General features: G+C 46.8%; 1 protein-coding gene across 1 annotated transcript in view; it reads left to right on the top strand.

Moving 5' to 3' along the window:
- Window positions 1-16,117, top strand: part of LOC115499948 (histone-arginine methyltransferase CARM1-like) — a 248,160-nt gene that overhangs the window by 156,330 nt on the left and 75,713 nt on the right. Inside the window, exon 8 of the mRNA XM_030294235.1 lies at window positions 15,602-15,712. Coding sequence (XP_030150095.1) covers window positions 15,602-15,712 — 111 coding nt within the window. The remainder of the gene's footprint in view (window positions 1-15,601; window positions 15,713-16,117) is intronic.

The raw sequence follows: 16,117 nt of genomic DNA on the forward strand, positions 1-16,117 counted from the left end.
GGCTCGGTGACCCATGGTAGCCACTCAGTACCTGGTAGCAAGTATTATTATTGTCACTGATGGTGTTGGGCATGGTGGTGTGGGTTCTGCCTCTGCTATAGTTTCAAATCTTGATTTCTTTTTTCCCATGCTGCCTCCCCCACGCACTTTTAATGAAAAGCCTTTCTTGGCCAGAGCACTGCTGGCTGAAGACTCCGTTTGGAATCCATCCAGGAAACTGACCCCTGCTGGAACTCACCCCCTCCCCCTCCTCAGAGTTTCTGTTAATTGCCATCTGGCTATTTTTAGTTTCTTCCAGGGTGTGCAGGGTCCAAGCAGGGAAAGTCCATCCTGCTGAGGGTGTGGGGCTGTGTGAGCGGTAGGGTTTTAATTTGGAAATGTTTTGACACTTCATTTGTCAGGGCACCAGTTGCTGGAACCTTGGGAGAATAAGCGGGAGCCGGGAGCTTATTACTTTGTTTTTTGTTTTTTGTTTTTTTTTAAATCAGCTTTTTCACAGAGGAGAGAATCCCCCGCCGCAACAGCTGCTTGGTGCATTCAAATGTGCAGTTGGCTTAGGCCGAAGGGATTCGGGGATTTGAAAGCTTAAAAAAAAAAAACCCGTAAATAACAACAACAAACATGCAAAAGCAACCCACTCCCGATTGTCAGCTGATACTCTGATTTGCAGAGCCTGAGCTCCAGGCCCCTCCACCGTGACTTTTCTTCGCTGTGGGCTTATCATCAGCTTGGTCAAAGGCCCTGGAGTCTGCCTCTCATCCTCCTCAGAAGTTCTCCTCCCGCTTTGAAACGCTGCAGAGCCTTGGCTAAGCCCACACACTAATGAGGTCTGACCTTCATCATCGACAGGAAGAAAGCTGCAGCACAGGCCCGCCCAGGAGTCCTGTCTGTATGGGATGAAACAGCTCTTGCCTCCTTATTTTAAAAGCAAAACAAAACAAAACAAAACAAAAAAAGGGAGGGGGTGCGCCAGAATAGCTCAGCCAGTTTAAGTGACCGACTTCGGCTCAGGTCATGATCTTGCGGTTCGTGGGTTCGAGCCCCGCATCAGACTCTGTGCTGACAGCTCAGAGCCTGGAGCCTGCTTCCAATTCTGTGTCTCCCTCTCTCTCTGCCCCTTGCCCACTCACGCTCTGTCTCTCTCTCAAAAATAAATGCACATAAAAAAAATATTTAAAAAAAAAACAACAAAACAAAACCTCTTTAATGAGGTATGGATCAGGTCAAAAAATGATACATATTTGACATGTGCAACTTGTTGATATTGGAGGCATCAGCGTATATCCGGGAAACCATCACCACAGTCTCCGCCATAAACGTATCCATCACATCACTTCCAAAGTTTCGTCCTGCTGTTTACTTAATATTCCGTGATAAGAACACTCAACAGCAGATCCATCCCCTTAGCAAATGTTTAAGTATGTGACGCAGCATCGTTAGTGGCAAACAGCGTGCAATGGACATCCAGGAATTCGGAGTTGAGTTGCTCCTCTCACGCAGCTGAAACTTCATACCCTTTGACTAATGCTTTCCTATTTCTCCTTCTCCCCAGCCCCTAGCGACCAGCATTTGCTCTCGGCTTCAATGAATTTGACTATTTGAGATGCTTTGATTCAAGGGAAATCGTGTAGCCTTTGTCCTTCTGTGCCTGGCTTATTTGATTGAGCGGAATGCCCTCCAGATTCATCCATGGTGTTGCTCATGGCAGAATCCCCCTTTTAAGGAGCAGTAATATTCATTGTATGTATATACCACGTTTTCAAAAATCCATTCTTTACATCTTCCGCTTCTCGCCCCTGAGCATCATCTTTGACCTGGTGACGGCAAAACCCTTGCTCAGTGCTGTGTAGGGAGGCAGGAAGAAAGGAGATCACTCCTGATTCCTGCTAGGTGCTTGGCATACCTTTACTCCCTTAGTACTTGTGTGTTAACTTGTTAGCTGCCAAGTTCAAAAGCCAGCTCTCCCGACTTGAGGGAAGGAAAGAGAGAAAATAATTTCTTTAAAGGATACGGGGTCATCAGACAGTAGGCGTGGAGGCTCCGTGACCAAGAATAAGTTCCAAAGTCACATTGTACAATTGGTCTCAGAGAGACAGCAGTGCAGCCAGACATGGGCACCATGCCTGCCCAGCCTTCACCCTCTGGTGCCCTTGAGTGTTGTCCTTAGAACTCCCCTCTGGTGAGCTGGAACCCGGACGCAGTTGTGACCTCCCCTGAGCGGATTCTCTGGCAGCCCTGAATCTTCACATTCTGAGCTTCGCCTGCAAAACGCATCTTATTGGTGGAACTTCGGGCCTGCCTCTGATTCAGCTTCGAGGGTGCGACAAAGGACCATCAGACGCCTTCAGCTCTCCTGCTGGGAGGCTGGTGCTGCCTCAGAAGTGGGGCGTTGTCCAAACACAGGAAGGGGTTCAGATGCTGACAGGCATAGGAATGGCAAATGCCCACCGTACCATGCAGCGAACAATCACGACACCTGTTGTCTAATAGTATGGATAAAGGGACCAGATACATACATTTGACTAACTTGCTTTAGGGTGCACAGCTACTGAGTGGTAGAGTTATAGGGAAACTCAGGTCTCTCTCCCCCCCCCCCCCCGAAAGACCTGAGTAATGCATTTGTTTTCCTATGGCTTGGACTTTGGAGGCTGTTTTCATTTCCTAGGGCTGCCTTACAAGCTCGGTAGCTTAGAACAACAGAAATTTATTCTCTCCCTGTTCTGGAGGCCAGAAGTTCAAAATCAAGGTGTCCCAGGGCCATGTTCCTTCTAAAGGCCCTGGGGGAGGGGGTGGGCTTCCTGGCCCCTTCGTAGTTCCTTGTGGTTGTTGGCAATCTTTGGTGGTCCTCGACTTGTAGATGCATCGTTCCAATCTCTGTCTCCATTGTCTGTAACAATGTCTCTGTGTGTCTTTGTGTGTTAATCTGTCTCTTCCTCTAATGATACCTATTATAATCCAGTATGTTGTTATCGGAACTTAATTATCTATAAAAACCTTATTTCCAAATAAAGTCACATTCATAGGTTTTGGGTGGACGTGACTTCTGGGAGACACTGTTCAACCCGCTCTGGAGGCCAAGATTCATGCTAGATTGTATACCACAGGAACTCGTCCCACGGATTGATTCTGTGAGGTAGGGGTGAGCAGAAAGATAGAGAAATGGGCCTTGGCCTTTTTTTTTCCTTTTTTTTTTTAAGTTTATTTCTTTTGAGAGAGAGAGAGAGAGACTGAGCATGAAAGCACGGGAGGGGCAGAGAGAAAGGGAGAGAGAGAATCCCAAGCAGGCTCTCCGCTGTCAGCACAGAGCCCGTAGCAGGGCTCAAACCCACAAACCAGGAGATGGTGGCCTGAGCCAAAACCAGGAGTCAGGAGCTTAACTGCCTGAGCTACGCAGGTGCCATGAAAAATGGACTTTGGTCTTAACTGATCTCTTTGGCCCCTTGAGCCTCAAGGGAGCCTCTGCGTAGATTTCCCTTCGTAGAATGTGAAGGGAATGATTCTACGTAGAATGATTCTCTGCGTAGAATGTGAGTGTGAAGGCAGATGGCGTGTCTGTGCCAGGATTCTCCTGAGCCTGAATAGAAGCCGCTGCCGGAAGACCACAGGGAGAAAGATGCCAGAGCCGTCAGAGGAAACTGCTTTCGTTTGGTACGAGAGCAAAGCGCAGCTTTCAGGGAGAGCCAAGGAGACTGAATACGCGGTGGTTTCAGACTCTTGTTTAGGGCATTTGGGCATGAGGGAGCGGGGGGCTCCCATGCACTAGATGGATTTCTAGCCAAGATACCTGTGCTCAGAGCCCATCTCTGCGTCTTTCAAGATGGTGACAAGCGCCCTTACTCTTTCTGAGGCTCATGGTGAATGGAGATGAGACTGACTCCGACCCGGCAGCACCACGGGGTGATGGCACTATAGCAGTCGACCGTCAGGCCTCCGTGGTTTAAGCCACCAGAGCTTACGTCCCAGCCAATCCATTAGGGGCTGGCTGAGGGCCCCGCCTTGTCTTAGGCTCACCCCAGGCCCCAGACTGCAGGAGCGGCCTCCACGTGGGAGAGGGAGAGGGAGAGAATGGCAGACCCGGCCCCGAGTTCTTCAACCTGCCAACCGGAAGTGACCCACGGTACTTCTGACCACGTCACGGGGGCCGAAGCAAGTCATGGGGTCACTGCTAATTCGAAAGAGCAAGGAGATGCAATCCTACCGCGTGCACATAAGGAGTACCAAAAATAGTCGGTAAATGGCACTAATGACCATCATACCAGATGCTGCTTTTGCAAAATCGTTAAAGAAGGGACAGATTGCTAAGGTGATATTGTCAATGCATCAGCTGTGCGTGAGAGGGAACTAGGGGAAAAAACGGGAGGGTTTGAAGGATTAATATCTCACTGCTGCGGTTTTATTGGTTAACTTACTATTAACTTCTGCCGGATGGATTGCCTCCCCACTGGATACGAGGCATTTTTGAAAGTTCCTAGGGTTGAATTTCTAAACCTCCCTGTTCCCTCTAAGGCAGTACTCCTGAGGCAGTGCCCAGGATTAGGCAGAACCCTCTGTGCAGCCATCATTTATTTCTAAGGTACGTGATTTTGTTTTAGTGTCCGCTTTCCAGTATAAGAACGTAAGTAGGCAAACAGGATAAAATCAATAAGCAGTTACATAGGACCACACGATCCATGAAAAAGGCAGTTGTAAGTACTCTACTAGCACCTGAGCTTATCTAGCACTGAACCGGGAATTGGGCTCTGATGAGCTTAGAACTTGGACTCCTCTTTTCGCTTAATCTGAGCTGTGGACTCAGTGGTCATGTCGAGTTTCGCGTAACTTCCGTCATTTTCCTCACCTAGCTTCCCTAAATCACAGATCCTGAGGCAGAGGCTTACGAGCTTGTGCTTTATTAGGGAGGCCGATCTTAGGAAAGCATGTTCAAGGAGGAGGAGAGTGAGGCCGGGAAGGACGGAGAGGGCAGGAGAGCATATTACTGACCTTGCCACAGCTTTATTAAAACTGATTGGTGTCACATGATATATTCAAAGAGGCCACATGAGGCCCCTTTATCCCCAAGCCATTCATTGAAGGGGAGAAAAGGGGAAAGACTTGTCCCCTGGGTGCCACACTTGGACTGGCCAAGGTTCGCCTCCACAAGGTGTCAACTCCCTTGTGTTTCAAGGGCACACACGTGCCTGTGCCAAGCGGGTGCTGTTGGGCTTGCCTCATGCCTCAAAATCAGCAAGGAAATTGCGGGAACAGGCGTGGAACAAAATACAGGTGGCGTGAGTGGGGAGCGTGCGCTGTTTTGTCCTGCCCATGACCACCATGAGGGACCGGGGGCGCCCCCGCAGCAGAGCCTTGGGCAGTAGTGGCTGTAGCAGTGGCAGCAGCCATGAAACTCAGCTCCAGCGTTCGCAGATGACCACAAGCAATTTCTAGGGCCACCCTGGCCACACAGCAACGCAACTGCTCCCATTCTGGCATCACGCAAAACCTGAGCGTGTCGTAAACGCCACCCCAGCCAGAGACCTGGGAGGCAGTCTAGACCTTCCCTTTTCCTGTCCAGTCTCCAAATACTTTAGCTCCGAATACTTTAGCTTTTGCACCTCCTGTTCCCCTCTGTCCCCTTGCTCATTCGTAGCTCTCATTCATATCGTCCTTCTGGAATGCTGCAAGTTTCCCGCTTAGTTTCCCTACGGGCCCCAGAGTGAAAAATACCTTTGGCTTTACGTGGGAGAAAGTCCCCACTCACGTCGGCTGAAACTGTCAGAGGTGGTATAACTCCAAGGTGTTTTAACCCAATTACTCTGAACATCACATCCTAGTTTAACTGTGTCCGAGAAAGAAGAGGTGTCTTTTCTGTGTGTCTCAGAAGGGAAGAGATACTTGCCAATAGCCCCTCGCGGACTTGCCCTCCGGTCTCATTAATAACATTTTATCACACACCTGAGCCTAAAGCCATCACTGGCAAAAGGAATGGAACCAGCTCGGGTTGACATAGGCCACCAGGGTCCCTCCCTGGGAGTGGGGATGGTTTACTAAACGGAGGAGGATAAGTACTCAGTAATATTGAGAATAATTCTCCTGTTGAAATGTCTTATGGTCCTTCTTTACTTGCGGATCAAGTCCAAGCTCTTGGTCTTGTATACAAGACCGTCTGTGATCAGGTGGCTGACAGTTGCTCCAGCTTTGGCTCGTGTCATGTTAATGTCTCAGCCATGTCCCTACTTCTACCCGTAACACACAGATGACGCTCTGAGGACATCTATTGCCTCCTAAGTGTGACAGGCTCTAGGTGCTCCCACTACTCCGTCGATTCAGAGAGCACAACTTTGACTCAACTTTCAATGTCCACTGCTCAGTTTACCTCAGGGAAGTCTTTCCAGACTCCTTGATAAAATAAACTCTTCTTCCTTGGTATTTTCACCGTGCCCTGTATGTAATTCTGTCCTACAGGCGTGAAACACAGTATTGCATACAAATAATTAATGTCATACAATAATGCAACACATAATTGTACTTCTTTCTGACATCTGTCTCTCTCTGTCCCAGACAATCGTGCTTCATTCATCTCTGCATTCCCAGCGCCTAGCAGTGCTTGGCACAGTGGGTAACGTGAGGCATTTAGTAGATGTCCGATGAATGGTTGAGTGTCTAAAGCTTTAGAGCTAGGTGAGCTTTAATCCGAGACCACTGTCTGAGACCACTGGCAGCCTCTGAAGGGGGCTGATCATCGGGAGATAAGCAAAGCGTGATCCATATACTCTGTGTTTTCCACAACAACGGAGGAAAATCATGGGAGAACTGGTGAAAGGTACTTCTCTTAAAAGATGGGTGATGGATTTATCTACCTTCTGCCAGGGGACTGGGCAAGGTGAAACAAGGGTTCCTAAGCATTAAACATGCATTGTTCAAATACAGGCAGCTCTTTGGCCGAAACCAAGTTTCACTGCACAGCAGATATAGAATTCTACCTTCTGAGGAGCTCCCGCTGCAGGATTCTTATGCCATAATGGAAGTGCTGATTATCTGAACAGAATTGAAGTCTTAGCTGCAAAGGCCGTAAAAGGATGTCTTCTGCAGGCCTTGGGATGATTTGGAATTTTCTTCTCTGACCACAAAGAAAGCTGTGCAGGTCCGTCATTCTGTTACCGTCTAGAAGCTGTGTAGTCCATCTGTCAGTCAAGAGCTGGGATACTGAAAGAGTCGAGTGAAATCTATGGAGGTAGGCAGTCCATGGCAGGTGGTGATGGAAACAGGCCCAGCGCTGCAAGCGCATGGGGCCCACGTCACTTTGGGTGGTTTGGGCGGAGGTGTCTTCCAGATGTGAGATGACAGTGGCGAGAAGAAGCATTGGTGGCCTTGGCAGTGGACAGGTGGGTTGGACACAGGATTTCGGCGTATAGGACGTACAGAAATTCCAGTTGGGATATTCAGTTCAGGATCAGGTATTGATATGCTCAAGCCACGAAAGAAAGAAGGAATTAATAATAATAATAACTGGCATAACTCAAGGGGCTGATCGTGGGGTAATCAGGACCCCAGTCTTGGAAGATAATTATAGAATTGCTGGGGTGAAATAAGAAGGCCAAGCGTGACCAATATTACTATAGCCTGAAGAGTGCAAAGAATGACCTAAGTGGGAAGCACCCAGGTGGCTCAGCCCGTTAAGCATCTGACTCTTGGTTTTGGCTCAGGTTGTGACCTCGGTTTGTGGCTTTGAGCCCCACATTGGGCTCCAGGCCGACAGTGCGGAGCCGGCTTGAGACTCTCTCTCTCTCTCTGCCCCTCCCCCCACTCAAAATCAATAAGTAAACTCAAAAAAAAATAATAATAACGTAAGTGGAAGATGAAGGGAGTGGCTGAGAGCATAGGGTTTGAGTTAGACGCGTTTGCTTTTTTTATTTCATCTCTGCTGTTTATTAAGTCCGTAGCTGTAACTTTATCAGATTCTCAGCCTCTTTACAACATGGAGAAAATAATCGTACTCTCATTATAGAATTGTCGCCGCAAGTAAATGAGGTAATGCCAACAAAGTTCTTACAGGCATAACAACATAATAAGTATAAAACAAAGGGTACGTATTTAGTTTCTTTTTACTCTGTTATTCAAGAGTGATTTTGTTTCACACTTTCATAAAGACCTAGATATTCCTCATTAATTTTAACCTAGTAAAATCCAAATAAGTGTCTCTGAACCTTCTTGGAGCTCTTTTAGCCCCATCCAAACATTTTGCAGGGTTTCTTTGCCCGGGAAAACCACCAGAGCATATAATTAAAATCATCTGTATAAACAAAAGGATGACCCTATCTGTTTAATATTTTTCGAATTTACTTTATTTATAAATACATTCTTAGAATTCTTGGCCACTATTACATGGACCAGTTGTTGACTTTTCCCCATGAGTCCTGGCAGGGAGTTCACACCATTTTCTTGTGTTCCCTGATAGGAGCCCCAAATTCGCCATCTTCACTTACTGCCTGTGCAGCCGGGGGCGGCTGAGGATTTATTCTCTCTCTATAGAAGCATTGTACACAAGAGCTAACTGGATCATAGTGTGATATAATATGGCAATGTAAAAAAAAAATAAAATAAAATAAAGTCCTTTGAAAGTTGCTTACGATCACTAGATTGGAGAGGTTGTGTTATGCCGGTAGAAGATGCTTTTTAAGGAGGTAGTATTTTCTGGATCATGAACTGGTTCCCTATTTGTGGCAGTAAGACACATTTTTTTTTCTTTTATTAAAGAGAGAGAGAGAGAGAGCAAGTGTGAGTAGAAGAGAGGGACAGAGGGAGGGAGAGAATCTCAAGCAGGTTCCGTTCCCAGCATGGAGCCTGATGTGGGGCTCGATCCCACAACCCTGGGATCATGACCTGAGCCAAAATCAAGAGTCACATGCTCAACTGACTGAGCCACCCAGGCTCCCCAGAGACACATTTTCCTTATTCAGTTTGTCCAACAGAGAGGTAGTGAATGTCTCTACTATGTGCCAGACCGTATGCTCTTATCAGGGATTCGGTCGTGGGTGGGGAACAGGTGGAAGTCTCTCCCTTAACCAAGCGTATAGTCCAGGGGAGCAGATGTTAATCAAATAATCACTCATTGAATGGGAAATTATAACCAGGAGGAGTGTTACAAAGGAAGGGTATACAACAGGAGGACTTAGCTTGGGAAGGGAACAGAGATTAGGGATATCTTCTCTCACGGAGAGCCATTTGGAATCTGAAGGGTGAGTTGTTGTGTCAGCCAAAGGTTCCGCAGGAGAGAGTTTACACACTCGACAGGGTGTTTTGGGAGAGTTAAATCACAGGACTGTGTACCAAGATGTGGGCGGAGTTAAGAGAACCAACACAGGATGCTGAAGCAACCTGGCAGTAGCCAGAGAGACTTGTTACCACATGTGGGCTGCAATGGGTGCTTCCTGGAAAGTGGATGGGACGGTCATAGCCGTAAAGATGGAAACCCACCGAGAATTGTGGCTTTGGGTGGAGGGGACAACCAGTCTCTGGAGAGCCAGGAAGGAAGAAGCCAGGAGAATAACTCACCTGACCTCACTGTCCCCACCCCCTCTGACTTTCTGTTGTCTTTTCTCTTGACTGCTCCCAAATGGGGTCCAGGGGCAAGGAAGCCATTGATGCGGTCCACGTAGGTGAGACTTGTGACAAAAAGCAGGTGGAGGAAAGTGGAGCACAGACCTGGAGGAACAAATAGAAAAGATCTAGCTTAATGGGCGTTGACTAGGTAAAAACAAAAACATTACCAGAGGCTGATACCATAGAGTATGCAGTGGGGAGCACCCCAAAGGGAGCAGCATTTACTAAGGCCCTATGGCAGAAAGGAACATGGAACCTTCCAAGAGGCCTGGGTCAGGCAGAAGGCTGCCTCAGATAGTCACAAGGGTGACCCAAGAGACATGTTGGGATCACAGTCAAGGAGGAAGGATGGAGATCACAAAAAGAAACAGTGTAGAGTCAGGTCTGTGAGATGGCTTGGAGACCAAGAAGCAGAAGGTTAGGTTGAGTGAAACAATTCAGCATGTAAGTGCTGAATAAGGCAAGGGCATCCTGGGCTTAGCCTCTGGCTGCTAGCTTTGCATGCAAGGACACTCCCAGAGTTGAAATGGCTGGGGAACGTCCCACGCCTTTTCCAGAAATATTTCAAGGTGATGTTGGAATTAGGAGACTGCCCTAATGAGTCATCGCATTTGGTCATTTAGCCAACAAATATTTATTAACGATTTTTGCTTTCATGTTGTGCTGGGTGCTGAGAGATAAATGATGTGCTTCTTATCTTTGGGGAACTCATAGGCTTGGCAGGGAAGGCAAACATGTAAAGAAATATTTGCGGTATCATCGGGGCACCTGGCTGGCTCAGTAGGTAGAGTGTGTGACTCTTGATCTCAGGGCTGTGAGTTCGAGCCCTACATTGGACACAGAGATTACTTAAAAATAAAACCTTAAAAGGGGGCGCCTGGGTGGCGCAGTCGGTTAAGCGTCCGACTTCAGCCAGGTCACGATCTCGCGGTCCATGAGTTCGAGCCCCGCGTCAGGCTCTGGGCTGATGGCTCGGAGCCTGGAGCCTGTTTCCGATTCTGTGTCTCCCTCTCTCTCTGCCCCTCCCCCGTTCATGCTCTGTTTCTCTCTGTCCCCAAAATAAATAAAAAACGTTGAAAAAAAATTAAAAAAAAAAAATAAAATAAAATAAAACCTTAAAAGAAAAAAAAATACAGTAAAACGTTGGTTTGCAAGCATAGTTCGTTCCGGAAACGTGCTTGTAATCCTAAGTACTTGTGTATCAAAGCGAATTTCCCCATAAGAAATAATGGGAACTCAGATGATTTGTTCCACAACCCAAAAATATTCATATAAAAATGATTACAGTATTGCAATATACAAAATAATAACGAAAATACAAGCTATCAAGAAAAAAGCAAATTAACCTACATTTACCTTTGAAAACCTTTGTGGCTGGTGTGAGGGAAACGAGAGAGAGGAGGGTTATTGAGTAGGACGAGTTTCACTAACGAATGTCGACTACAGTGCAGTATTAAAAACTCTTGTCAGGGGCGCCTGGGTGGCTCAGTCAGTTGAGCATCCGACTTCAGCTCAGGTCATGATCTCACGGTCCCTGAGTTCAAGCCCTACGTCGGGCTCTGTGCTGACAGCTCAGAGCCCAGAGCCTGCTTCAGATTCTGTGTCTCCCTCTCTCTCTGCCTCTCCCCTGCTTGTGTTCTGTCTCTCTCTCAAAAACAAATAAAAACATTAAAAAATTAAAAAAAAAAACTCTTGTCATATGCTCTATGTAATGTAACTGGCAATAAGGCAGCAGAGGAAAGGGTCTATAACCTGCTGGCAGCCTGGCCTAGAATGAAGCAAAGCATTCCTAAGCTTACTCTTGTACGGAAAACCAGAGGAACATCCATGGGTGCTTTGAAGTGACAAAAAATACACTACTGCCAGTGGGGGGCACCTTCCAATGTTCTGAAAAATTACCGATTTCTGCCAAACACCGCAGCCTGAGACTGAACATCCAAGCATGGGGGATGATTACCCACAATCCCACAGTGAAAGAGAGAAAGAGAGAGAGAACCATTGGCTCAGCTGTGATCGCGTGACGTTCGGCATCACGGACGACTCGTATTGCAAGACATGGCTCGTTTATCAAGTTAAAATTCATTAGAAATGTCTGCTCGTCTTGCGGAACATTTGCAGAACAAGTTACTCGCACTCCAAGGTTTTACTGTATATGCAGTGACCTGCGGTAAGCTCTTCTGGAGAGCCATGTACCAGGCAGCCTAGACTGGGGACGTCAGAGAACGTGTCCCAGAGATGTGGTATCTGTGCTTGGTCGTCACTTCCCCAGGGGGAAGAGTGAGAAGGATTTCACCCAGCAGAAAAATATTGTTTCAATGGCACGTCCAAGGTGTTCTGAGCAGCTCTTCCCAAAGTGGCGACCCAGGGAGTCAGGCTGTTTTCACCTCCAGCAGGTGGTTTCCAGCGTGACTCCATAAGGAGCAGAGGGTGTGGGGAAGGAAGGCAAGGTACACCTTCAGCCACCTCCCCACAGAAGGGACGCTCGTCACTTCCCCTCACACTCCACTGGGCTAAGTGGTCCCGTGGCCCTATGGAGATACAGGGGAGCAGAGATTGTCGTCCAGGATCTGGGAGAGCATGAACGTCTGGCAGGCTCTCGGCTCCCTCCGCCACAGGGGATCACACATGAGGGAGCCTAGAATCAGGGAAAGGCCTGCAGTTGGCAAGCCGGGAGGGGTGGGGGGAGGAAGAAAGAAGAGAATTACAGAAAAAGAGACCAGGAAAGCCAGTCATTGCCGGATGGCTGAGGCCGAAAGGACAGCACATCGAGGAGATGGGGACTTTCCGCTTAGCTGCGTGGCACCATTGGGGGTGTCTGATATGCCCAGATTTTCATCTCTTCACAGCGCACCCCTTTTCTCTCATCTTTTACTACACAGAGAGAAGGCCACGATGGTGGGGAGGGTTGAGCATTGCCCAACTCTGCCGCTTACCGGCCACGTTACCTTGAGCTGGAAGTAGTCTGTCCACGCCTCGTTTCCTCATCAATAAAATGGGGACAATCTATGAACTCCCCTTTCCAGGGAGACATCGCAATCAAATAGTGTCAGGAGAACATCGTTGGGAAACTGGATGGCTTTGGAGATACAAGGGGATTTTATTGCCTCTGCCCAACATGGGGGGATATTTTTTTCCCTAGGGCAAGAAAGTATAACTTAATATCTGCCAAGGTCCTCACACGTGCCCAGTCCCGTGGTGGCCTACCAGTGCTAGAATAAAAACTGGGACCAATGTGATCTTCTGTGAGGGCAAGAAAATATGATTGGAGGTAGCTTCAAGGCTTCCTGAAGTGCCATGTAGGAAAGCGTATAACAGAGTTATCTGTGTTAGTGGCCTCTCTCCTCTCGGATTTGGAAACCCCAGCTGGAAAGGGTAGTATATTTCCATTAGAGCCTAAATATTTGCTTTGACCTTTCGTTTTTTCACCAGAGGATTTATTCTAAGCCCTCCAGAGCTTTGTTTCCAACATTGCAAGGCTTACGTAGACAAGGCAAAATGTTCCTTCCTCTCCCCACCCTCTCCCATCAGCTCCAGACTGAAAATTCCCTTATTAACTTTTTACATATATACACAAGTGGGAAGCAGATGGCATTATCTGGATAATGCTAAGAAAAGATCAGATTCTTTTCCAAGGCCTATGCACTGTTTTGAAATAACCAAATGAATAAGGTTATTTGGGCCTGAAAAGAGGTATTGAAATAAGGTACCTGGGAAATTGCCTTCATTTGGGATTTTTCATCAGATAGGGTCTGGGTCTATTAAAGCGTACCAAATGGACTAATCTGGGCAAAGTTTGAACCACATCCATCAGGCTCCCTCCCACCTCTGACCTTTTTCTCTTTTCTTTCCATTACCTTTCTCCTTCCTCTCTTTTGCGGCAAACATTTCTTTGGTTTTTAATCTGCAGGGTCAAGAGAGCTGAAAAATGCTGTTCCAAGATGTGCTTCACAGCTCCCTAATAAAAGAGACAAAGAGCACCACTCACAGGTTTTCAGGGCACCTGTCACCAGAGCAAACAGGTGCAATTCTCATTGTGTCTTCATTTTGCATCCATGTTTTGGACTGGGTGTAGACTCTGAAGTTTTATATTTTTATTGAATAAGACTCCAGAAAGATTCTTCTGGATCTGGCGTATCTATTTGGGGGGGGGGGTGCTGTGAATTGTACTCCCCACCCTAATGGCCGCATTCGCTAAAGAGTGGTCACAGGTGTTCTTGCAACGGAGCAGGGCCATGTGAAGATGATGTATTTCCTAGGGAGGACAAGGGGAGGGGAATGTTGGTATTTCTAAAAGTGTAGACAGCCTGACAGCAAATTCCAGAGCCTGGGTGACATTTTAAATTGGTAATGCTCCTAATTACCCAAACCCTAGGAAACCATATGGAATACAGCCACAGTTCTAGAATTAATATAAGTGAGCACTGTGAACCCGTTACTAACAGCACGCTCTCTTAGAATAATGGCACAGTATCTGTGTCAGCACAGTGTGATACTGCGGTTAAAACACACACAGACACGCACACACACACCCTCTTGATATTTCCTATTTTGGGGGGAAATTTTCCTGCTATCAAAGTAAAAAAAAAAAAAAAAGAGAGATCTTTTCTAAATTTCCTACGAAAAGTAATACTTGGTTTCCTCACCTAACATTGCCTATCGGTGTCGCCGTGTGAAAATGACAGATTTATGAAGATGGGCGTAAGTAAGGGTACGGTGTTACGGGACATGCGCTTGGAAGGCAGATGTGCCCAGATGCGAGTCTTCACTCCCCTCTCTGCTGCTAGATGAACTTGGGCCCGTTGGTCCGTGTCCGAATTTCAGTGTGGTCATCTCCAAAGTAGTCCTAGTAATGCTGTTTACTCAGACGTTTATTATCAGGATTCAGAGCCAATCAAAACGTCTTGCTCAAAGCCAGTGCTGAAAGATGCTGAGTTAAGAGTCACTGATGTGGCAGGAGCAGTCACCTGAAATCCCAGTGATCAGGTTGAAATTTGGGCCTTGGCTGCAGACATGTTTGGGGAGGAGGCCCAATACATATCACGTACCTCCTGCCTCTCAAATGTTGGGCCCTTGTGCTAGCGAAAGGTGATTGTCTTGATTTAAGTCCAAGGTCTGAACCCAGAGAATAGAAAAAAAAGCTTCTGAGAATTCTATCTGTCCACTGCCTTAATTCCCTCCTACCCTCCATTTGTAAACCTCCCCAACTGTGTGTGCGGCGGGGGAGGGAGGCCTGCAAAAAAAAAAAAAAAAAAAAAAAAAGCAAGCACAAACCCGACTTTTGGATTTTTGAAGACTTTATCTTCAGTTATTTCTGAATATATACGTATATGAATATGTAATAAACTTATATATAAAAATTTTACATGTATAAAATAAAACACAGAACGTATAAAAACATATAAAATGATCGGTGACACTTTTCGTTTTGTTCCTGCTAACAGATTTGATAGGCGAGCTTATTCATGACGCTTTACTTTTCGTGGCCCTGGACGTCCTAACAGCGATCTGTGTTACAAAGACACCATGGTAGGGGAGCCTGGGTGGCTCAGTCAGTTCAGCGTCTGACTTCAGCTCAGGTCATGGTCTCACAGTCTGTGAGTCCGAGCCCCGCGTTGGACTCTGCTGACAGCTCAGAGCCTGGAGCCTGGTTCGGATTCTGTGTCTCCCTCTCTCTCTCTGCCCCTCCCCTGCTCATGCTCTGTCTCTCTCTGTCTCAAAAATAAATTAAAAACAAAAAACAGAGACACCATCGTAGTAAGAGCAGTGATTTGAAAAACACCAATTACCTGCCAGGTGCTCTGTAGATACTTCATGTTACTTAATCCCTCCAACAAACCTTAAAAAGTGGATATTGTTATCCCATTAAACATCTGAGAAAATGGAGTTTCACAGAGATTCCTAACTTGACTAAGGTGAGACCATTTGTAAACAGCAAAGCTGGGGCGTTAAGCCTGAAGACAATTGCTCAAAGCCGTACCTGTGCATTTTCTCACCCCTCTGTTGTCTTCGCTCTTTCTTCCAGATTGTCCTAGATGTTGGCTGTGGATCAGGAATACTATCATTTTTTGCCGTGCAGGCTGGAGCTAGGAGAGTGTATGCTGTTGAAGCCAGTTCTGTCGCACAGTACGCGGAGGTAAGTGGTTGTATTTTTACAGCGTCTCCTAACTAGGTCTTCAGTAAACGTCAGGGGACTAAGTGATGGAATCTTCCAGGTGGGTCATTTAGAAGCATTTTTTTTTTTTTTTTACCAGTCTGATTATTTTGTTCCTGTTGGCAATTGACTGCTGAGAGAAGCCAGACGTCACTGGAGTAACTGACATGAAAACAAGTTTTTAAAAAATTTCATGACATTGAAAATAGAGCAAAACTTTCTTCTTCCCCATCCACTGGGTGGCAGGTGGGCCAGAGGGGGAGATGAATGTCTTTTTATCTTTAATGACCTACCAAGGTGAGGAGTCAGACTTTCTGGAGCGAGATTTATCTTGTTCTTAAGTGCTGTACTGACCAACTGTACCAGTCACCTTATTTTTTTAAAGGT

Source organism: Lynx canadensis, chromosome D4, assembly GCF_007474595.2.
Source record: "Lynx canadensis isolate LIC74 chromosome D4, mLynCan4.pri.v2, whole genome shotgun sequence".
NCBI lineage: Eukaryota > Metazoa > Chordata > Mammalia > Carnivora > Felidae > Lynx > Lynx canadensis.